At 39.7% G+C, this 24,703-nt stretch overlaps 1 protein-coding gene across 1 annotated transcript; it reads right to left on the reverse strand.

Annotated features, from left to right (window-relative positions):
• Nucleotides 1–18,239: 18,239 nt before the first annotated feature.
• On the reverse strand, nucleotides 18,240–24,659 carry atp23 (ATP23 metallopeptidase and ATP synthase assembly factor homolog). Its single transcript, XM_032505225.1, has 6 exons — nucleotides 24,367–24,659; nucleotides 24,096–24,141; nucleotides 21,274–21,355; nucleotides 20,682–20,819; nucleotides 19,045–19,128; nucleotides 18,240–18,950 (listed from the first exon to the last, which is right to left on the reverse strand). The coding sequence occupies exons 1-6, from the start codon at nucleotides 24,512–24,514 to the stop codon at nucleotides 18,747–18,749; spliced, it is 702 nt and encodes a 233-aa protein (XP_032361116.1). The 5' UTR covers nucleotides 24,515–24,659; the 3' UTR covers nucleotides 18,240–18,746.
• Between the last annotated feature and the right edge of the window lie 44 nt (nucleotides 24,660–24,703).

Below are 24,703 nucleotides of genomic sequence, written 5' to 3' on the forward strand. Positions count from 1 at the left end.
GCTTAGAACACACCGAAGCGACGCCGGCTTGAGCGTACTTTCTGTGCGTGGGCAAGAAATAATACGTCTCCATGACAGCAGACGCCGCTAAACTGTATTGTCGCCCAAAAAATGAAAACCAGAAATGATGAACGTGTTACGTTGGTCTGGCTTCTCCCGAATTTCAAAACTGACCATAACAGCGGCTCGTTCGAATACGATCCCGTATTTTACAAAATTAGTTCACCAAAACGTGTTTCTGAAAACCTTTTCAGGGCAAAATAGCCATACAGTGGCTGAATCTGTTTTTTGGATCAACAAAGGTCAGTTTGAAAGATTTTTGTCAAATTTTAAGAGGCGTTTGTCACGCTCATCCCACTCGTCATTTCTTGTAATTGTTTTGACATAAGTGCACTGATTCGCTAGTCATGACTAGCACTTCACCAATCAGATTGGTCCTTAAGTCCAACTGCCCACTTGCCGATTCAACAAGTCAAATCGGCCCGAATTAAAGCCGACGGCTCGGAACACACCAAACAGACTCGAGTCACCAACCTCGCCAAACTGTCCGACGGCCAGTTATCGGGTTGGTTTGTCAGCGCCTTTACACTACAGCACACTACTCTGCAAATAGCAATGTTTTTATGAACAGGCTAAAATGAAAGCTGTCGGTTTGTAGTCTAACTGTTTATTAGTTTGAATTATCGTGAAATCCGGACAAATTCTTGAAAAAAAAACTTGCTCTGCTGCACCAGTCACACCAGCCCCTCTGCTGGAGCAGTTAACCTCACGGCTACTTGATATGCACGTGAATGACGTCATCGGACCATGCCAGGGATGTCTGCATTCTTCATTCTTTCTCCTCACTCAGTATCAGCCTTCCGAAAATGTGTCCCCAAGAACAGCATGGTTGAAAAGCCCTGCTATAAGATTTGTGCAATCACATTTACTTGAACAGCTCTAAGTGATCAGCTCTTTTGCATATCCAGTGTAAGGCAACCTGTGTTGGCCAGCCAATGGTCCAGCTAAAACACAGGTTTTTAGTGTCCCCTCTGCTGCGGTGGTTGCGCAATGGTTTGAGGCGGTGTGTGAATCCCGTGAAGTAAACAGGAACACAAGAAAGTTTTAAAACACTATGAGGGTAAAAAATGGAACATAAGCACTGAATTGCCAGGGAGATTGTGTAATAGCTGAATGTTTTCCAGCAACAATTGATATGTGGTTTCTTTTTATTCTCTCTGCCATGAAATTAAGCTGAATTTAAGTGCGGTCGGAAACGTAAACATCTATACACAATCTGACTGTAATGGTACTTGTGAAATATAGAGTCTACTGGTGTTTTGCTGGGGGGTTTAAGAACACAACAGGATGTCACACAAATGGACTGTTTCATTGACACTTCCGTTGCTGCACTACCATGCGGCAAATAGCAGGATTGCTTTTTTGGTGTGAATGCCCCTTAATCTCCTTATGTGGGCCACCAAAAATTTGCTTGGGCCGAAAGAATATGGAGCTTGGTGGCCCATTTCTAAAAAGGAAACCTCTATTTTTTCTTTTTAGTTTAAAGCTAAAGTATTTCTTGTCTGATTACTTGATTAATCAATGGGATTATTGGTAAAATACTTGATTACTAAATGAATAAATAGCTGCAGCGCTAGTGATATTGTATCATAACATACCTGATATTGGACTAAGAAAAAGAGTGAGATTTTCTGGTTCATCTTTGAATTGGCCTAACTATAGATACAGAACAATATGTGCCTAACTCTACACAACAGACAAATACGTAAACTAAATGACATTTAATGAGACTCAAATAAATAGCAAACCAAAATGTACAACATGTGAAATGTACTGTGTGTGTTACCTCTGCCTTCCGGACTTTAACAGTCAATAACCGATGTTAGCATGCCAGCATGTTCATGTTTGCTACAACTAGCATCTTTGCTAACGTAATTTTATCCGCGTTTTCTACGCTAAAGTCTGCCCGACATACTTTACAAAATGCACGGGTTTAGCTGACGCAGAATCAAGAAGGTCTCGCACCAAGAGCACAGGAATTCTGTTTCTTTTTTGAAGCCGTTTCATCCATTTTCAGTTTGGTTGACTGACTCAAACCGTTCTCTAAAGACATCCATTCCTCAAACGTGAGCTTGAACATGACGAGTGACGCGCAGCACGTAAGGCGGGGTTGTCACTGCCCGATGTGAGTTGAGGGCAGATGTGAGTTGCGCATGCGTCACTTTGCGATGAGTGCAGATGTGAGTTGCGCATGCGTCACTTTACGAAAGGGTACACGATGCTAACGAGAGACTTCTGTAATGTCAATACAGTAAAAATTAACCTACTTAACCAAGTTTGTTCACTGCTGGCTACAAGTTAGCAATCAAACAACAAAGGCTGTCACTTGAATGGCGTAATCAAAACAATCATAGATAGATAGCTAAAACCTTTTGAATTGACTTTCATCTCCTGTTATTGTTTGTAATGAGAAAAGTTCATTATTCTATGGATTTCACAAATTTCAGTCAAATTTGTTTAAATTTAAGCATGCGCATCTCACATTTGCACTTGACTCACATCAGGGAGTGACGAGGGCTGTTGAGGTTGGGTTGCCAGGTACTACCACGACATATCAGTCTGAACATATCGCAGAAACTGAAAGAGTGCATCGGGAGCGTTGGCCGGTATGCCATTAGCGACCAAGCTGAACTAGCCCGATAACTCTTGTGACTGAAGGGCACTTGCATCTTTCCAGCTGGCTAGCCAGTTAGCAGTTAGCTTGTCAGATACAAATAATCAAGCACTGCAAAAAGTCACCATGTTTAGATTAGTCTTGTTTTGCCAGACCATCCTCCACTTGTTGCGGAGGAAGGTCTGGCTGGTCCACACAGCATTCCTGGATGGGAGAAAAACATGCTCTAGTTTATTGGCATTTCTTTAAACCAATCACAATTGTCATGGAGCAATTCCGAAAGTGGAACTTTGTGGCTATTGATTAAGATAGGGTCAACTTTTCTGTGTCACTTTCTGATGTGACTATAGCTGCTATTGTCGACCAATCAGAGTCTGGTTTATAGGATTCACTTTGTGTGACAGACCACAATGTGAGTTTTACAGGAGGCACAATTGCATACAAGTCAATGGAACAATGTATTTGGATTCAAATTTGTCAAAGAAGACGCAAGCATACAACTTGAAAATGTTTCAAATTGAGAAAAAAACTTTTTTGTCATTTACAAAGTCTAAACATATAGTACCGGGAAAACGGTAAAAACTAGGATGTTCTCAGAGTAAACCAAACAGGCGGATACATACAAAATATAGGTATTACTACAGAAATACAGAAGTCATTTACGTCTTCCTGCGTGGATGCAATTCTAAGAGTGAGCAAGGATGCAAAACTCAACATTACGGTAACTTTCTTTTGGCCCACCAAATTCTTCTATTGTCGGCTCTACCATCTAAATGGAACACATCACAATGTCTGCCCCCAGCTTTGCACATAAATACTATAAAAGGTTGAACAATAAAGTGGCAGGGTTGGATCAGTGGTAGAGCAGGTGCACATGTACTTCGAGGTTTATTCCTCGACGCAGAGATCCGGGGTTTGAATCCAACTTGTGATGATCACCTGCTTGTCTTCCCCCTCTTCCTCACGTAGCTGTCTTGTCAAAAAGTAATGGTGGGAAAGTAAAAAAAATAAAAAGATAAAGATTGAACAATGAAGATGAAAGCGTGTTTGGAATGTTAACAGAATATGGGATCTCAGCTCAATAGAATAACTTTTTTTTTTAATTGCCAAACCACTTGCTTTAACAATAGAGAGTATAATTGTCAAACATCACTTTAATGATGCTGTTCTCAGCAGACAGATCACACAAAATACACAATGCATGTAATGTTTATTCTAATGTTGATTAACACAAATGGCGTTCTTTTGCCTTAATAATTATTAATACCACCAAATAATACTCTAAAGCAGTCTGGGTTTTGGAACCCATAGGTCTATGCACATTTCTCCTTTTTTGCATTTAGTGTTGCTAGAAATATGACTAATGTGTTTTGACTGTAACTGAAGTTATAGCCTACCTTAAAAACAATTCCCTTTCCCTAATCCCTAACATACTTGAACTTTGGCATTCATTACACTTTTAAATTGACTTGATTGGAAAAGGTTCAAATAAGTGCACAGAATAATACAAATTTAAGACAGAGTGTAACTTCATATCAAAGCTGAACATCATGACTGATATTTAATGGTTCCATATATTAGTCTAACGCTGCTAAAAAAAACTGCTGAGAAATACAAAAGTAATCCCTCACAGGCTTTAATATGTCATGTGCTTGCAGGCCCACCCAGAAGAGTGACGCTATTTGTCTTTTTTCATAAGCTATTTTATCATCTGCTCTGTTGTACTGAAAACTTACACACGTCCTCCCACACTGACTCAGCGAGCTCCAGATGTAAAACTGAGCCATCTTTCAGCCAGTGCCAGGACTGGCATCTTTGCGCTTTTTTCATAACAACGATTTTCAAATGTTTTCCAGACTGGATGGCAGCAGCCGCTGTGTGGCGACTGCATCAGCGTCTTGGATAATGTCTTGGCACCATCAGGTCAGTTTCTGAAACATAAATAAGGCTGTTATACGTTCTGGCTGGCAGGCGGGGGCTCCAGCTGGCTTCCAGCTTGCCGTTTACGGTGCCCCCTCCCTCGGACAGGACACGTGGCCATTCACAGGATCTCGTTGGCTGAAAATAGGCGGGTTATTTGATGCTGTGGCTTCATTTCAAGATTTTTTCTAATGGCCCTTAAACGTTTTAAAAGCCAAGGACCCCTTCCTTAGCAAAAGAGAGATGGAGCAGGGACCCCCTAAATATATTCTATAAAATGAAGTTACATATTAAACTGGGCCTACAACAACGTGTAGGGCGGTCTGAAGCCTTTGTACATACCTTTCTTTTTTACATAGAATACTAAGCTATTAAAATAACCTAATAATTGCTGGCATGATTTTATAAATCATGTTTTAATGATAAACATACATGTGGCACAGTGATTCCTTAGGATGAACTGTATCCGTGGAGGGCCTTAATGACTGGCTTCCCTATAGGCACGTTTGGATTTATATTGGCTAATAATATGTTTTTAATTTTTGAAAAAAACTTTTAAAAAATATAACAATAATTTGGACACCCCCCCTGTACTGACTCTGAGGATCCCTTGGGCGTCCCTGACCCCTGTTGAAGATCTCTGCCTTATAATATTCCTAATGTATTCCTGTCCAGGCTTAAAGTGTCTCTCCAGGGTATCTGCTATGTGTGTATGGTTGCAGAGCATAAAAGAGACACTCAAAGGGAAATGAACAATGATTTTAAAGGAATGAAAGAGGAGGTATTTGTATAAAAAGAAGAACTAAAAGTCAAGGTATAGGAGGAAAAGGAGGAGAGAAGGCCTGTGGAGGCCATGTCTGTCCTGGCCTGAATTACTATCATTATTGTAATGACTCTGTAATGTTTTCTTTCCTGGACCAGTAATTGTTACCAAGCCCGCTGTTCAGAGGTGCAGGTGGACAAATTGCTGCCGAGCATTACTTTCCATCATGACGAGGGGAAACTTAATCATTTCCACTGTCAAGGCCTCAAACTTTTCCCCCTCTTGATCAAACTAGGACATGAAGCCCAAAAAAAGATTTCACGCTCATTTGAAACTGGTTGTAGATACCTTAAACCTTCACTCCTATTGTAAAATTCCAATAAAGTACTTTCAGTATATTTTAGTACAATACCATATATATTTCAGAATCATTAATATGGAAAGAATGCTGACTTTTGCTGAAAAACTGCCATTTTTCAACTTTCTCCAGGTCTCCACATGAGCCACAGTTGTGTTGTATCTGCATGTACTGACCCTTTTAAACTTCCACGGTCCATATAACCCATATGAACCCCCGCCCACCACCACCTGCGGCAAACTGTCCATGACTCTTAAAACCAGCCAGATGTTGCTTTAAGTCTGGGATTCCTCAGTGGTTTCATGACAAAGACTCGCAGGATTGAGGAAAATTGGTTTAGCTGATGTAAAAGGATTTTTATTAGTAGGTATAAGAAGTTGGACTGTATTTCTTTAATTAATCTATGTGCAAATGATATCTCATTAAAGTTACATAATTAGTGGATTAGTGAAGTAATGGAAATAAACAGTTCATTTAAGTAGCTGGATGCAGTAAAGGAGCCTACTTTGGAACAGCTTCAAAGAAAATATCTATCATGTTTGTAAGAAAATGTCATATAATATCCTCAACATAAATTGTCCACTTCCACTTTGGTTGACTGTTCCTACATTTCCCAGAATGCCTTTCCTAACCCCCAGAGAACATGTCTGGACTTGTCGCTTTCAGCATTTTTAAGAAGTAGGAGAAGAAAATGATGACAGCTGCACTACACACATCAGTAGAGCAAGATTTTTTTTAAGTTAAAGAATTATCGACATCAATTCCACCTGTCTTGTGGTTGCGTTGCATTTTGGTCTATTTTATGCCACTGTTGTTGTACAAATTGGTCTCTGTGCCTCTTCTGCAAGGGATTTGTCACTGTTAGATTGCTTTGATCTGTGAAAATTGGTGGGTTTAGAAAGAAGCCTTCACTTTTCAATTCTAAGGTACTGACACCAAAACCTGCCAGCTGTTGATGTTTTTAGATTGCCAAAGCATTTCTAATATGGCCAAAATAGCTATGGAAATGTTGAACATACAGTACATGGACAATAGCCTGAGCAGAGAGAGTATTTCCCAGCGTTACATAGGACTGCGTAGAGTAGACACATAATGCAGTCTCATCCAAGGTCTCCAAAGAACTGCATTCCATTTTCAGACATTAATGCTACTCGTTTTTTTCTTCCCACCAGCAACTTTCTTCTCAGTCCCAGATGGTCCTCCGTTGACTTCTTGAAAGTCCTGGCAGGCAAGCATACATCAAAAGGCGAATTCCACGTCTTTTGAAAGTGTTGTAATTACCAGTGGGAAAGCAGCACATATGTGGCGCACACTGCATCAATCACACAGTAACACCTGATTTTAATCACCTCGCCATGGCTGCAGTGATCGTTTTGACACCCACAAAATCACTGAGAGCTAACTGCCTGAAAGAGGAAAAATGGGATATTAAAAACTGTAATTTTCAGAGAAAAAGCATGAAGGCCACCAGCTCTCATAGTTTTTATTAAATGGCAAAACACCCTCACATGAATCCATTGTTTTACTTTCCTTCCCTGCAGTGAACTTGAAAAATATGTTTTTATTCAACACCACAAATGAAAACAAAAAAATTGAATTCAGCTTCAGGGGAGAAGTTCTGCATTCTCAGACTTGACCACAATTAAATGGTTTTCAACCACTGTTTATCTGTAAATTATAGTGTTTTGCATTGCACTTCCTAGAAATTACCTGTCACAGTTGTGTTTCTGGCCACCTTGTGAATGTAAATCCACTATTCATTCTCCTTTTAGCTTTGTTTGGGCCTCCACCAACTCTGAAGGGAAATATCTAACTCTTAAGCTGCTACATGCGCCACTAAGTTCACCAGCTAGTTGCTAACTTGTGTGTCTGTTGGTTGTTGCTTTTTAGAGCAGTTCTAATTTTTTATTGGATCAAATGACTAAAATTGTGATACATTTTTACATCATTTTGAGTTTGTGAAAAAAATATATTTCTTTCGTAATGATGGAGTTTGCTAACGACCCGGATCAGCTTCTAACCCTAAAAAAATGAAATAGTTTCCCCTTCCGGGATTAATAACATATTATGCTACCGTCTTTTCCTTGCTGTCACTTTAACATTAACTATCTGGGTTTTCATCCCTAATAGCATTTTAAAAGTGCTTGTCTTGGTAATCACATACATTTCTGGGGTGGGTGGGGGGGCATCATTCCCATATGTTATTCTGCAGCCCTTGGCTTATTGTCTTTGGCCCTCACCCACCACAGCGTAAGTCACTGAGCCTCACCATGCTGTACGGGACATGTTTCTGGTCAGTGACTCATGCAACATGTTGAACCATGTGAAACCACAGCTTTGTGCCCTTGTGTTAGTCTGCCAGGAGGCCTGCAGTACTGTCAGAGCATGCCTTAAAAGCCGTTTCCATGCTCTCTCTCTCTCTCAGCGAGCAAACTTGCAAACAGCTGCATTTTCCATCAGAAGTGGTTTCTAGAGATGTGTCCCCCCTCCCCCCCTCCTGTCATCCTGAGGGGGGGAGGGGGTAAGGAGGGAGGGGAGTGATAGGATCAGGGGGATTGGGAGGCAAGGCTGCAGCTAAAAGTGAGATGTGCCTCGTACTCAGCGGTACGGTCCATGCACACGTTTATTAGCAACAAAGTCTTGAATCATGCAGACTAATATTTACTGCCGGTGGAGACAAGTTGAAGAAGGTCGCCATAGCCTGTGGGGCAAACCCAATCAGAGTGTTTTCTTAACTAATGAACTGTGAGATGAGTCACTTAAACTCACATTAAAAGAACGACTTTTTGCGTAAGAACGGTTTGTCTTGTTCTGACTTCAGGTTCAGTCTTAAATGTGTGCAGTTTGTTAACTTCTTGGGGGCTTTGAAAAGAAAACACATCATTCATTCTACTGTACAGCCACACCTCCAATATACTATGTGAGTGTATTCACTCTACCACACAAGCACAAGTATGTAAATACAAGATTTGATTTGTGTTTACATTGTGATACTGTTGTCAGTTCCTGAGGTTAATTTACAGGTTAATAAATTGGATTAAGACCAGTGTAATGTCAAGATTTACCCAGAGGGCTTCTTGACTGAAACAGGAAGCAGCCTTAGAGTGACCTCTAGTGGTTCCTTGTTTGGATTTAGGGAGAGGAAGCTGATATTTTCTCCAATGTAAAGCACCCAGGCAGAGCATTTGAAAGGCCAATTCACATATAAAATATGTAAATAACTCACTTCACTTTTGCTCCTCTCTTTTCTTTATTCAAGTCACCAAAGTTCACTTGAAGATCAAGATGTTTCTCCTATGACTAAATAGATAGATAGATACTTTATTTATCCAGAAGGTGTTCAGGTTATATTCTCTGTGTGTTTACTCGTTAATTGCCCGCTGGCACAGGCAGAAAAGAGTGCCCCAGCCAGTAGCTGATCAATAGTGTCGAGTGCGTTGTTAAAAAGCTAGATAGCGGGCTGGTTCTGTCTCGCCCGCCGCTGAATAATGAGTTTGGTGTGCGGTGAAGATAAAGGGTCAGAGACGTCCTCACCCTCCTGAATAATGAACCCCATGCTGAGGTACCGCCGGCGCAGGTTAACTCAGGGGAAAGCTAATTAGACAGAATGCTGCAAAGGTTCAACTGTGTTCTCATTTAGATTTAAAGTTCTGCTCTGATGATCAATGGCAACATTGAGACATTAGTTTGTTTATGTTCTTGCTCTTCCCAGGGCTCAAACACTTGCTTGGTACCAGGAATCAAACGTGGCTTAATCAAAATCTCTAACTTGTCTAAGTGACTAAGGGCTATGCAAGTTATGTGGCCTGTTGTCTCGCATTAACAGACCTTCCTCTACAGCGCTGCGGAGGAGGGTCTGGCTGGTCTACACAGCATTTCTGAGATGGGAGAAAAACGGGCTCTGGTTTATTGGCCTTTCTTTAAACCAATCACAATCGCAATCGGGCTCCGCACAGAGCCCCGGTGCGGCTGAAAAACAGCCTCGGGAAGGAAGTTGTTTGGGGGGAACGTGCATGTTCAAAGGTTGTTTTAGTCGTGCAACAGAAAACTCAGATTGGACAGATAGTCTAGCTAGCTGTCCGGATTTACCTTGCAGAGATCTGAGGAGCAGTTAACCCTAGTCCTCAACTGTAGTTAAAATAATTAACTGGAGTGGAACGTGGTGGATAACCTGGGCTGCTTGTAACTGGACAGTTTGAACCTATAACGAAATGTGATTTTAGTTGTAGTCAAGAATGTAATGTATTTTATCTGGTGCACATGCATTTAATATTTGTATTTGTGTATGTTTTATGTGCTTATGTCATGATACCTATTATTGCTTTCCTATTGTGACATCGGGCCAGGGACTGCAGATAAAAACTGGACTTTTTGCTAATTCTGGCATATTTACAAAAATGTTTAGGCACTGTCCCTGTCAAATAAACATGAAATTAAAAACCCATTGACAAGACTGAGTTTGACCAAAGAAATTCAAAAGTAGGTGTACTTGAAGCCAAGGCATGTAGCTCAATATCCATGTTGCTCAAGGACAACCTGGCCGTTCAACGGCTCAAACCTCTTGACCTGCCAGTTGCAGGACAGTAGGGCTATTTCTACTCTCTAGCCCACTGTGCTGTCCCAATTATTATGTACTGTGTCAGAGACAGGCAAATATCACCCATAAAAAAGGCCTCAATCCTCCCTTCACACATGTCCCCAGTAAAGACATGTTAATCCCCTCGGTTGTGGGTGTTAAGGTTCAGTTGCTCCACCGCTGCCAGAACTGAACCGTGACAAAGCCGCCAGATTGGAGGACAGTTATCTAGACCTGCGACTCTAGAGATGGGACAAGAGGTCAAACTAAATTGGCTCACCAGAGATGGGATGTCGACCCTTCAGGCAATCTCCCGCTTCTCCCTTCAATGAATTGGGAGTCCCAGTGGTTGCCCGCCCGGCTAGGCAAGGAGAATGCCGACCACGTCTCACAAATGGGTCGGGTAGGAGAACGGGGTGATCCGCTGATGTCCTTGTGAGTTTCAAATGATAAAAAATTCAAAAGCAGGAGAGATTTTGGCCTCAGCCGACTTGACAGGGCTGCAGGACCCGAGCCCAGCGTCCACACCACTTATCCGACCTCTTGGACTAACAGGCTCATTCTTGTGATGTGGGGTTCATGTTTTTTTGCTCCAGCACCAAAATAGCTAGTAGTGAAAACCTCTTAACTGAACCACAAAACTCTTTCCTCTTAAATGCTATTCTGTTGTTTTGTCTCACTTAAAAAACTATGACCATTGTTAGCTAACAAGGTTGCCATATTAACTTAATAATATTGTGTCAATGTTGATTGTGCTACAACAAAGTGGCAGGTTTAAGCTATCCAAATCTGTCACCTCAACCTGGGGCAATTATCATGTTTTCTTATCTTTTAGGATACCGGGAAGACACAGTTTGCATCTTGTACTATGTGTGCCAGCGCTTAGTGCTACTGTAACTACCAGTGGTGTTTTTTTTTCAAAAATAAAACTAAATTGTGTCAAGGATCATCAGCCAGAAATTCACCTCTGAACATACATTGATACTGGATGAATAATTAGCCAAGCCCATTAATTCTGTATTGTGTTCTGCTCTTTTCTCTCCAGTTTCACTCCGTTCAGGTTGGTCTTGTATTCTGTTACTTCTTGTTTGCTGTTATTTTGTTTCATTTCCATTGTTGGTCTCCCCTTCTGTTCGGTTCTATTCTTTCTCTTCTGTTTGCATTTATTTGCTTCAGTTTTCTTGTGTTTGTTACAATTCTCTTGTCTTTTTCTGTTGTGTCCTGACTTTTCTTTACATATTGTTCTCAGCTTTTAATTCAGAGTTTGACTGAATTACCTTCAACATGACTTACAATACTTGTCAAGGTTAGCAGAGCTGGCTGTTGGGATTTATTAATGAGCCTGTGCCTTTAGGGAGAGCTAATAAAAAGAAAAACAGCCCTGCTCTTACCCCAGGACATTGTCCAGCGGTTGTTATGTTAATCACTTAGGCCTAATTAATACCATGCATATCATTAGCAAAATGGAGATTCAAATGCCAGCATGCGTTAATTACTATTGTAGAAGTCATCTACATTTCTGCGGTAATGTTAACCATCTGCCAGTGCTCATTTAGTTTTAGACGTTTTCAGAAATAATGGAGGAGGAGAAAATATGAAATATAACAGATATAGCCGTTTTCTAATGTCATCTAATGACATCACTTTATTTAACATTTAACATATATTATTTAACATTATTCACATTCAAATTACCGGATTGGTCGACATGTGAATTAGTGGTTTTATGCACATTTATGTGTTTTTGCTGTTTGACTGTGCAGGAAAACCTGCACTTCACTCATATACAGGATGTTTAGCAGAATCAGTATGATCTACTGTGTGAGAATGTGTGTATGTGTGTGTTTCAGGGGGATTTCCTGACATAATCTCCACTCCTTTCATTGCTAATAAACGCCATTCAGTGTGCCACAAATCCCTCGAATTACTGTTGTTTCTGAGACAACGTGGGAAGAGGCCACGTAACTTAACTCACCACCTCCTTCTTTATCTATTTGACTTAAAATGACTGAAAACATCACGGCCACACATGACAAAGACCTGATACCTCAATCTGTGTTTTCTGAAAAGCACAACAATTATTTTTACCATTAATCTTAACATAGGCCAGACTTTATCAGTTACTCACATACGGTAGAGTTGTGTTGTCCCATCGACATAAAGCCTATCCGTAATAGATAACAATTTCAACTAGTCAACTGTTACATGACCATTCGTGCATGGAGGATGGTCAAAAATAAACCTGTTTGCCAACAGTTGTTTTAGATTTTCTCTCTATATTTTGTCATGGTAAAATTTTATGATGATCACATTTTCCCTCCAGGGTTTCTTTCTTCAGCCTCCATATGACAAGGTCACAACCTAATGAACCACCTGTTTTTGAAGGGTATTGAGTGTTGTAGTTCTTTAGACTGCTTTTATTGCTAAAGACTAGGTACTGACCATACTTTTATGCAAGGCAAGGCAACTTCCTTATCTTGTACATACATTGGATGCACCATTGCATTTTTATTACGCAACACTGTGTGGCTGAATGACACTAAATTAACCTTGAACCTTTAAATGAGTACTAAGTGGCCCAGACAGTATTATAGATCCTGTCATACAGGCTATCAGAGCAGACGGTAATGTTTACACAAATGTGTTGAACTATTACTCTGTTAGGAAGTAAATATGCAGAATGTTGCATATTGACTCATTTGAGAGTCAAAGTGTAAGTGTCATGACTCCAGACGGCACGTAGTCATGTTCATGTTTTGTGTTCTGTTCCTTATGCTGGATCATTAACCCTGGTCGTCATTGGTGATGTAGGCAAATTCCCTTTTGTTTTTTAACCCTCAGAGACCTAAGGTCATTTTTACATTTCATTGTCCATTTGGTTTTTTTCTCTAAAAAAAAGCTTGTAAAACATCAACCCTGTTGTCTACAGTCACAATATGAACATAATTTTTTTCAGGACAAACTGGGCTATTCGAATATTTGTGCTGCAGTGAGGTTACTTGAATATTAAAAATGGTTGTGGGACCTTACAAACATTTAACAACATATCTGTCCACAAAACTTGTTCCTCAAAACAATCCACAGAACACGCTGTTAATATTTCCATTGGGTCTATTTCTGTGGTAAAAATAAAATAAAAATAGTTCTAAGGTAAAGTGTTAACAATGAGGACTGTAGATTATCCAGAGGTACGTGAGTTTTTTTGTGATTTGGGTCAACCAACCAAGTCATATTTATGTCTTTAGTTAAGTATGCTAGTGTGTAATTATGTTTCTGTTGTTATGTTTGATATAGCCAAACCTGCCCTCAGACTGAACCCTGTGGCTCTATATATCACTTGTTTTTGAAGCTGGAGGTTGTGGTTTAAACATGATGCGCTGACTTTAACCCAAAAGAGGAACTGCACACAAACTGTCAACATAGCCGATAGGTGTCGTAGACATCTCACATGTGTTATTTTGGCCAAGTACAGATGCACAGACTTCTCTGTCTAGAGGGAAAGCCTGCACACTATAAAACTTTATAGTTTATGACACGTGTTGGTCAGTCAGTCTCGCGGTACAGGACTCTGTTCTTTAGGCTGAAACTATAAAAAACTATGCATGCTTAACATCTTTTGCATTTTTTTCTTTTAGATGTTACTTTGCTGTACATTTTATTTGTTTTCAGTCCAGTATTAAATACGGGAGCAATGTGTTTTAATGTTACTCAAACCAGTCAGTAAATGTTTATGAATTCTTTATGTACTGTACTGGAAACTACATTGGGTGTTTTGTTTTTCCAATCCATCCAAATATGCACTTTATGGTTTTCCTTACGGCTTCCTATTTATTTTCATGATCTGCCCAAGATCTTCTTTGCTGTCTGTTTTGTTTTGTTTTTGTAAAAAAGAAAACAAATCGGAAGATATCTTGAGAACAGGGGTGACAATGCAACACCATGGTATGGTTTACATTTATGTCTTCACCCCTCATCAGAACTACACCCCCCCCCCCCCAACCATTAGTTTAGAATTTGCTTTGCTTTGAGAGAGTTGCTTTTGAGAAAGTTGTGTTTAAATTACAGAAAATTATACAAAGATGATCTCTGCCAACTTTAAACACCTCCTTAATTAGTCCTCAACTTGCATGCATAATTAATTGATTTACATGCCACCCCCACCCCACCACAGTCTCAAACAGTGCTTCCCTGCTGGGGAAGTTAATTGTCAGGTTGGAAAGTTTGCCTCCAGAGGATTTGTGCTGTGAATTCTAATGATTTCAACTGTTAACTACCTTATTAATAATATCACACCCCAAAGTACCCTATGCACAGTATTAAGTACAATAAATGCTATCTGTTGGCATGGATACACACTGGTTGTCGATGGATTTAAACTAAAAAGTATGTAAAGTTCATGCATGTCAAACTAATCCTTTAATTTAAGTAGTGATAAGTCAGTCTACAGCTTTTACAAGGCTAAACTGCTAATTCTGCTAGCACGTCTACTAGCTTACTGTACTCATACCCCAATTTCTTTTTCGTGTTATGGTTTGGGTGTAATGTGCAAGAAACCAATCAGAGCGTTATTTCACATTCCCTTTAAAAGCAGGCGCCATTTTCCATGGTGAATTGTTATTATAATGGTGGATTTTCTAGGCGCACGCTCTTAATACATCCATGGGCACACACCAGGAGCGGTTCACAGCCGAGGAGACCAACGTTTGCTATTGATTTTTCTTTTGGACAAAATGTAAATATAGAAATGTCACAAAAAAAAATACTCTCCGAGGTTTTGGGCTCACTCTCACTGAATCACAAGGTTATGAATGCACAGTGATATTTTTGCAATGTAGTCTAACATTAGACCGAGATAACCTCACTATGGACGATGCAGCTCTTCTGTTTCTCCTCTCCTGTGCTGCCATGGGGCATTTTGGGTTAAGTGGCATCGGCACATGCAGTTCAACATCACATCACCTTGAGTCCCCTAATGGTTCCTCATTTATGTCATCAACACATCCACAATTCATGGAAAGGTTGTGTAAAACAAGGTCATATTTTCCTTGTATTTATGAATGGTTTTGCTGAAATGGGCACTGATGGGTCCGTGAGATGAGAGAAGCGTTGATGGCGGAATTGTTTTCTGAAACTGGGAAAAAAATGGGACTAAGGAACCTTTGCGCCGGAACCCGCCTGCTCTTTTTGCTGAACCGCCCCTGTCTGTGGAGGGAAAGGTCCGCTGTGCGTCAGATGCAAAATAGGAATGATACATGCGTTTGTGTACAAAGTCGATTGCGTTGGGTGCAAGATAGGGCCCACGATGTCAGCTGATAAAACAAGGTTCACGGCGGCCATCTTTAGATATGCACTCTTGTCCTCAATCTGCTGAATATGATTGTTCTCCTCGGGCTAAAGAACAGGCGACTGGACTCAATATATTTTCTTTGTTCAAGTGTTTCCCCAGAGTGTTAGAGATGGGACAGAAAATGGCCATCTCGGCCAAAGGAAGCTATGGTTACCAGCTTTTTTCCCCAGGTCTGCTTTTTTCTTTCCAACACGTTCATTACAAAGTCCTTGAGAAGCAAATGTGTGTGACATACATTTTTTCCCCCAAAGCTCATCACTTACTCTTCCTTTTCTAAAAAAAAAAAGGATGCATTGTGCAGAAACATGCACGGCCTTCTTCATAAAATAAGGCCGGAATTATTAATATCTTAGGACAGCTAAATAATTCAGCAGTCACTTATTATCAACTCCACCCCCATGAAGAGCAGACACCTTAAAACTTCACAAAGGCACGTGGGTGTCCTCGCACTTCATTGCCCCTCCACGCTACAACTAAATCTGGCATTATTGTAATTAATGAGATGAGTTCATTAGTGCTCTCTGGGTTAATGTATTGTCCTACAGCAGATTAGTGAAGGGATTTCAATGTTGCTGGAGCATCCTAATTAGATCACAGTGGGTGCTGCCTACTCAAATAGATGGAATAATGAAAGTTGTCACTCTTCGCAGTGGAAAACTTCATTACTGCACCCTTCTCTGCTCATAAAAGGCCCAACATTCACCTGGAACAGGACTCAATTAAATGGATTCAATTATATGTATCAATAAAACAGTAAAGGCACTTTATTTTCAAGTTTGGATGAGATGTTCTGATAATGAGGATTATTGGCCAAAACTGCCACCCAAAGGACTGAGATAGTCCTGCAGCCATGAGTGAGGAAACTATTGCTGCTCCACAATAAGCAGCTGGGGCATTGGTAATGTCAAATCAAATGGATGTTGCAGAGATACATTACTATAACTACATTTCTTTGCTTGAATATAGTCTGAAGTCTTTCTGATGTACTGTCTCCTTTAGTAAAAAGCACAGGTTGTTTCGTTGTATCCTGCTGCATTAAAAAAATGTAATTATACTCATAAGCTGCGCTACTCAATATGTTTGTATCAAATGACTGTGTGATTTGAAACCAACACATATTGCTTTTTATTTAGCATCTTTTAGGTCATTGTTTCAGTATGCTACCTGCTCAGCGCCGAATGACAGACAAAGTTAGCTTAGTAGTAGCAACTAGCTAGTAGCTTGTGAAGAAAGGGAAGCATTTGCCAGCTAAAGAGGCAGATTTTCCTCTGAGATGTTGGTAGAGACCAAAACAGAGCTAAAAGAGAGGTATTATCCCACTATCATTCATTATATGGCCTGAAACACAACTCTAAATGAAAGCTAATGTTGATCCATGTTTGCTGGATGTATTTAAACATCAACAGTTTGCTAACAAGTTTGCTGTGAGACATTTATAAGTTGATAATGTATGTTGACAGTTTGTTGCACTTGAAGTTGTCTCTCAAATACACTTTGATATATGGTTAGGAAAAGAGATTATCAGATTAAAAAGTCAGGGCCGTAGCTATCATTGAGGGCACTGAAGTTACATCCTCTGTAGTTGTTAGCCACTTGCAATTTTAGCAACCTGGAAGAAGTCACACTTCTTTAATTGAAAACGTTAACACGTCGGTTATTTTAACAGCTAATTCTATTCCATTCCATTTTTTTTTTACACTTAATACATTTCTATGATTCATAGAAATGTATTCAGTGTAAAAATGGGTTTGCTGCAAAGACTTGGACTCTGTATTTCTTAAATCCTAGCTACAGTCCTGAACTCAAACTTTCTTGTTCAGCATGTCTAATTGTATCAAATGTTTTTTTGTAGCTAGCATTTGATATGTGCACAATTCCAGCAGTAATTCTTTTGTTTTGTATGATTTCTTTATTTAGCCTACTTGGGTGTATGACAGTGCACAAATCCAAATATCATTCCCTCTTTTTGTTTTCTAGTTTGTCTCACATTAATCCTACTGCCTAGAAGCTGTTTATCATTTTCTCTGTTAAGCTTCTAAAATTAACCTAATCTTCTTTGCTCGTCATCCCACCCACTCTCCTTGTTTTTTGAGCCCACGCTCATCTTGCGTTCTTCTAGTGTATTCTAAGAGGAGCCTGTTGAGATAAGTGGCATATTACACTCCAACAGCAGACACACCAAGTGACTTTGTGATTATGATGCAGAGGGTGCTGTCTTTTAGATAGGCAGAAGAAGAGGAAGGGAGGGAGGGGGATTATGAGGCTAATTCCCTTATAACTTTTTCCCTCATTAATCTCTGCGGAGGGATACGAGATTCTTTAAATGCTAATGTCCAATAAAGATGTCAGCGGTGACATTTTACAGTCGTGGCGCAGATGTGAACAAAGTTGACAGTATTGTTGTGAAAGAACTTTTCTCACTTTACTCATATAACTTGCCTCACATGTTAATTTGAAGAATCCTCTCTTGGGATTAGACATTAATGTGTTATAATCAGCAATGTGCATACTTATGCTTCTTTGGCAAGTCACGAATTCAAACATTTTGTGCCAAGGTCGAACACAACTCCATAATAACTTACTTTCTCTGAGGAATGAAACTTTAATTCAAACACAAGTTGATTCGGTTTAATGTATGCACTATCAGTTCTATTTACAAGAAATGAGTGGAGGTCAATGTGGCAAAACGATGAAGAGCAAACAGAGAAATACATCCTTGTTTGTCATCAACAGATTTTAACAGCAAACATTGATGGACAAAAATTAAATCCTGTATTTCCTTAAAAGCCCCCATTGATCAAATAAAAATGAATGACAAAAAAGTCACTGGGGCCTCGTCTAATAATTTACCCTCACAGCAAAATGACTCCTTTCAATCCCTTTATACAGAATTAGTATAAAAATGAAGGTAGAACATGAAATGTACTGTATCTTCATGTTCCAAGGACAAATCATTTCTCTCTGAAAATCCCTTATGAAAGGCTTTGATCATTTTCGACACACTGTCATTCATTTGAGGCTTTTATGTTGATCCGGGCACTGCCAAGCTTCTATCAGCATCGCTGCCAGTCACAGCACCCTTGGGAGTTAAATGAGAATGTGACGACACTAAAGGTTTGCATAATATCGATCTCTGTTGTTATAATCTCTGTAGGCAAAGCCAGCATCCTTCTTGCCGTGCGGGATTCTTCCAAATGGTTCGTGGTCGTTGAAACACGTGTGAAAGACTTCATCCACTATTTTCTCCGCCTCCTCTCGGCTAATTTTCCTCACAGCTAGTATGGAGCGAAGGGCACGTCCTCGGACGCACTCCTGTCCCAGGGAAAACCATGATGTGTGAAGTGTTAGATTATATACACAAACCTGACCTGCCAGTAAAAAGGTACATATATTCCAGTGCAGGTACCTGATGATGCTCCTTCAAGCCAAAGTTGAATCTGGACACTTCATTGCTAAAGGAGCAGTCTCCACTGAGGTTAGCAGCCCGAATCTGAAATAATGACACAGAAATGTCTTTGGATAATCAGCATACAAAACTTTAAGGTTGGCAGGATAATGGTAATGATTTTTGTCTGAAAGTTTAATGACAGCATGGGGACAAATATTCCAACATTGCAGTTAGAGGAAAAAATGGGATGTGGATGACCTCCCTTTTCTCCGGTCCTAATCATATGCCAACATCCTTTTTGTGAGTTAACATATCAAAGAGTGGAAGAAAACTTTAATCTTGAAGGGATTTCAAAGGATAAGTCTGTTCATGCTGTAAATACTCACTAGACTCGAGCATCAATGTGTGTATCAATCCGCTGCTGAAAAAAGTCCCCAACAAATGCAGTATTCATTTCTGTATAAGCAACATTTGGTAAAAGCTACAGTGCCCAGTAGTTTTTAGGAAACTACTGATAGTTTTTTCAAGAAAGTACAATCTCGCATTGCCGGACCTTCATCTAGCTGGCTGGGTAATATATTGACATTATATTGATATTGTGATATGAGACTAGATATCGTCTTAGATTTTGGATATCGTAATATGGCATAAGTGGTGTCTTTTACTGGTTTTACAAGCTGCGTTACATTAAAGTGATATACTTTTCTGAACTTACCAGACTGCTCTAGCTGTTCTATTATTTGCCTGTTCCCCACTTAGACATTATATCCACATTACTGTTGATTATTTACCTAAAATCTAAGTGTGAAGTCAACCCTAGAATATCGCTGCAATATCAATTTTGAGGCATATGGTCAAGAATATTGTGATATCTGATTCTCTCCCTATCGCCCAGCCCTACTTTCATCCACAGAGATCCCTGTCCAATGGTCCTAAAACGTCCCAGTTGGATAGTAAATGCCGTAGATATGTTCTTTGTAAATCTTTACAGTCATTACCCAGAAGAACTAAGCAGGCTTGCTTCATTGCACAATCCAAATCTCCTTAAAAACGTACACACATTTTCAGCGTGTGGCTTGCTAACTCCAATGTGTTGTTGTTTCCCGAAGCAAAGGGATTTTGATAACGGCATCACAGACAGCCGAAAGGTTGTGGGCAAAAATGTTAGGATTTATCCTGGATAGATACAGTACTTCCCTTAATCCAGACTAAAGAAAGTGTAAAATTTGTTACCCGATTTTGAAGATTTACATTACATACATGTACATACACCTTATTGCCATATTAGTGGCAGTGGGTATGAAACATGCCTTTGGGGTGGGAGATCTGGATTTGATTCCCACAGCGATACATCAACCAGTGTGTCCCTGAGCAAGACACTTAACTCATAGTTGCCCCAGAGGCGTGCAACCTCTGACATATATAGCAATTGTAAGTTGCTTTGGATAAAAAAACGTCAGCTAAATGACATGTCATGTAATTCCATTGCTTACTGTAACATGGAAACTTAACTATTTTGAGTTTTTTTTCCTGTACATTGGCTTCATTTTGATATCAAAGACAATGAGCATCGTAATTCTCTAAACAATTCCAAGGTAGAATTTGGTTCTCGATGCCCAATCCTAATTGCACAAAATACACACATTGGGACTCACCTCAGAACAAGCTAGATGTCTGAAGTTGTTGAACCAGTCCACGTGGGCGCGGCAATGGTCAAAGGCATGAATGAGCTCGTGTGTGACCACTCGGTTCATGTGGGACTGCTGGTGGATGTTGTTCTGACACAAAACGATCTGCAAACAAGTTCAAATCACCATTACGTTGAGCATTAATATTATTTCACCCCATCAGAACCTGCTTATAACTTTATAAACTGGACTGAAAATACTCAAAGATTCACCACACCCTGCTAATTCCCTTTTCACCCCTCTACCATCAAGCAGCAGGCTAGCAAGTACCACATCTAGATCCACCTGTTTTTTTAAATAGCACTTCAATCAATAGGCTCTCATTAACAACTCTTTATTTGCTCTGCTTCCACAGCTATGTCCTCCTACACAGGGTCACTAAATGCACTAGCACTTTATCTGACTGTTGTTTACTTATTGCATTTACACAATGGTAGCTACCCATGTGTCTTTGTTTTAAATTTGCTGTTTTATTTGTATGTCTAGTCCTTGTCCTATACTGTCTTGTATTGTCCAAAATAAAGACTTGAATTTATTGCTGCAAAGATCTCTTTCTTACTTGTGAAGACTCTGCGTCAAAGCCACCGCTGACCGTCCCGTCACAGTCCTCACAGGAGAAATGGCGCTCTTTTAACACTTTGCTGTGTTGAGAGGAGAAAGTAACATTAGTTGGTTTCTTTGTAACAATAGTTACAGTTCTTAAGTATACCAACCCAGCTGAAATTTAAGTTAGTGCTGTCAGTTAAACGTGTTATTAACGGCGTTATCGCAAACCCATTTTAACAGCGTACTTTTTTTTTTTTTTTAATCACAAGATTAACGTTATTCTTTTTGGCCTAGCAGACTTTGTAGTTTTTTTTCACATGCTGTTGCAACAACTAGTAACCTTAGAAAAACTACAACACAACACCAGATCTAGCTAGAGCGGAAAAAAAACCAACAGGCACGCCGCACACACTTGTTTGGGCTTGCGAGCCGGCAAAAGAGTAGTAACATTACATTTCGAATAGATGGCGAGTGTGAGGTGCCAAAAAGGATGCCAATAAGATTCTCATAGTATTTTTTTTTCACCCTTTTATTGATGGACAGTGTTACACTGTGTGAGAGATTATTTGCTCCAAGTGAGAATGTTACATGTGAAATTGAACACTACAGTAGGCTGTACGCCAGTGTTGTTTTCAATAAAAAAAAATCATTTGCATAAAACAAGCCGATCCACTTTCCCTTGTTGATAACATCATTAAAATGAGAAAAAACTAAAATAATGGGCCAAAAATAAATCAAGGGACATTTAGAATAGATAAAAATGTGATTTAATGAGATTAATTGCGAGTTAACTATGACATTAACGTGATTAAATATTTTAATAGTTTGATGGCACTAATTTAAATTACTGTTAAAATTGTTGTAAAAGGTGTCAAAAAGTGTCAATGAAGTGAAGAAAGGAAAACAGGTGGAAATTATCACATAAAAGACAACATTAGAGAAATGGAACATCAACTAGGAATTTGTATTTTGGTGCATAGATACAGTACTGTGCAAAAGTCTTAGGCAGGTGGGAAAAAATGCTGTAAACTAAGAATGCTTTAAAAAAAACCGAAGTGTTAATAGTTTATTTTCAACAGTTAACAAAATGGAGTGAAGGAACAGAAGAGGAATCTAAATCAAATCCATATTTGGTGTGACCATCATTTGCCTTCAAGACAGCATCCATTCTTCTAGGTACACTTACACCCAGTTTTTGGAGGAACTTGGCTGGTAGGTTGTCCCAAACATCTTGGAGAACTAACCACAGATCTTCTGTGGATGTAGGCTTCCTCAAATCCTTCTGTTTCTTCATGTAATCTCAGACACACTCAATGATGTTGAGATCAGGTCTATGTGTGGGCCACACCATCACTTCCAGGACTTCTAGTTCTTCTTTACATTGAAGATAATTCTTATTGGGCACCCAGATAACTCAGTTGGAATAGCGGAGCACCACGTATAGAGGTTTACTCCTCAACACAGCGGGCCCAGGTTTGACTCCGACCCTTTGCTGCATGTCATTCTCCTTCTCTCTCCCCTTTCATGTCTTCATCTGTAATGTCTTAATGACCTTAGCTGTATGTTTGGGGCTTTTGTCCTGCTGCAGAATACATTTGTGGCCAATCATACACCTCCCTGATGGTATTGCATGATGGATAAGTATCTGCCTGTATTTTTCAGCATTGAGGACACCATTAGTCCTGACCAAATCTCCAACACCATTTGCAGAAATTCAGCCCCAAACTTGCAAGGAACCTCCACCATGCTTCACTGTTGCCTGTAGATACTCATTATTGTAGTGCTCTCTTATTATTGTGTTTGCTTTGGCAAACAAACTGCCTTCTGCTACAGACAAATATTTTATCATCAGTCCAGAGCACCTGCTGCCCTTTTTCTCCACCCCAGTTCCTATGTTTTTGTGTAGTTGAGTTGCTTGGCCTCGTTTCCATGTCGGAGGTATGGTGTTTTGGCTGAAACTCTTTGATGAAGACCACTTCTGGACAGACTTCTCCGGACAGGAGATGGGTGTACTTGGGTCCCACTGGTTTCTGCTAGTTCCGAGTTGATGTCACTGTTGGACCTCTTCCGATTTCGAAGGGTAATAAGCTTGATGTGTTTTTCATCTGCTGCACTAAGTTTCCTTGTTCAACCACTGTGCCTATGATCCTCAACGTTGCCCGACTTTTTGCAAGTGTAACTATAAGAATTAATGCTGGTTTAAAGGCAAAGAGTAGTAACACCAAATATTGATGTGATTTAGATTTTTCTTTTGTTCGCTCACTTTGCATTTTGAAAATGGATAAAAATAAACGATCATCATTTATATTTTTGAAAGCATTCTTAGTTTACAGCAATTTTTCACACCTGCCTAAGACGTTTGCACAGTACTGTATATGTAGTAGATGCCCTAAAGACGAAACAGAAAAGGACACATTACATTACATTTGAGAGGATTAGTTTTCTCCAAAAAGCAATTATAAGGCTAAGCTTGTAAAACATTATTTAATTTAATGAATGTCATTATTTCTTTTACCTTGCTTATTTGGGTTTATCAACACTTATTTTTTATTAAATAAATATGGAATTCTATTTTTTTTGCCAGTTTTACCTATGGGGTGAGAATGTTTTGCTTCTCTTGGTGATTTTTGTTTGATACTTGAGAAGTTTTGCTTGGACTTAAAAAAAAAGGCACAAAAATAATTCTATTCCACAATAGCAGTAGTAGCATTTGCAAGACTAATCTGTTAAGAAGGTCTATGTAAACAGTCAGAGGCATTTTGCAGTGATGTGAGTATTACAGAGGAAGGTTAACAATGATAAACACACGTACATTTTATATTAAATGATACGTACCATCCGGAACTTTGCATGGCACTGAGGAGGAGTTTGGCATACGGACCTGAGAGGAGCACAGGAACCAGTTAAATGGAGTTAGCTTTCAATCAATGACAGAAACCACTGCTAGCTACATAAGGAAGCTACATGCTATCCTGTCTGACAGCAAGGTTAAAACGTTTACATTGCACGGGTATTTCAAACCCATTTGACAGAAAGCTTATGGTCAGACAAGATATCGGCTGTTCACTGCTGACATGACATTCATTAGCCGGCTACTAGCACTCACTAGTTTCCATGGCGAACTGCAACATGACCTGACACTTGTGGTTGAAAGTGAACAGGCTCTGCGTGATGGAGCTTTCCTTGTTATTTCCCCTGTTTCTCTCCGGGAATAAATTATATCCATATTCCTCCTCTTGTTTAGACTGGTCCATTGTAGTAAATGTTGTCAACAATTTGGAAACGTATGCATAAAAACCCCTGGTTAGCTAGGTCCAGGCTAGGTCATCACTGTTTTGTAGCTAGATCACGTGGTCGCAAAAGGTCAAAGGTAATGAACGGGACTATTTATTGGTAATTTTATTGGTAGCTATTTTATACATTAAAAAAAAGTCAGGACATAT

The sequence above is a fragment of the Etheostoma spectabile genome, chromosome 23, assembly GCF_008692095.1.
Source record: "Etheostoma spectabile isolate EspeVRDwgs_2016 chromosome 23, UIUC_Espe_1.0, whole genome shotgun sequence".
NCBI lineage: Eukaryota > Metazoa > Chordata > Actinopteri > Perciformes > Percidae > Etheostoma > Etheostoma spectabile.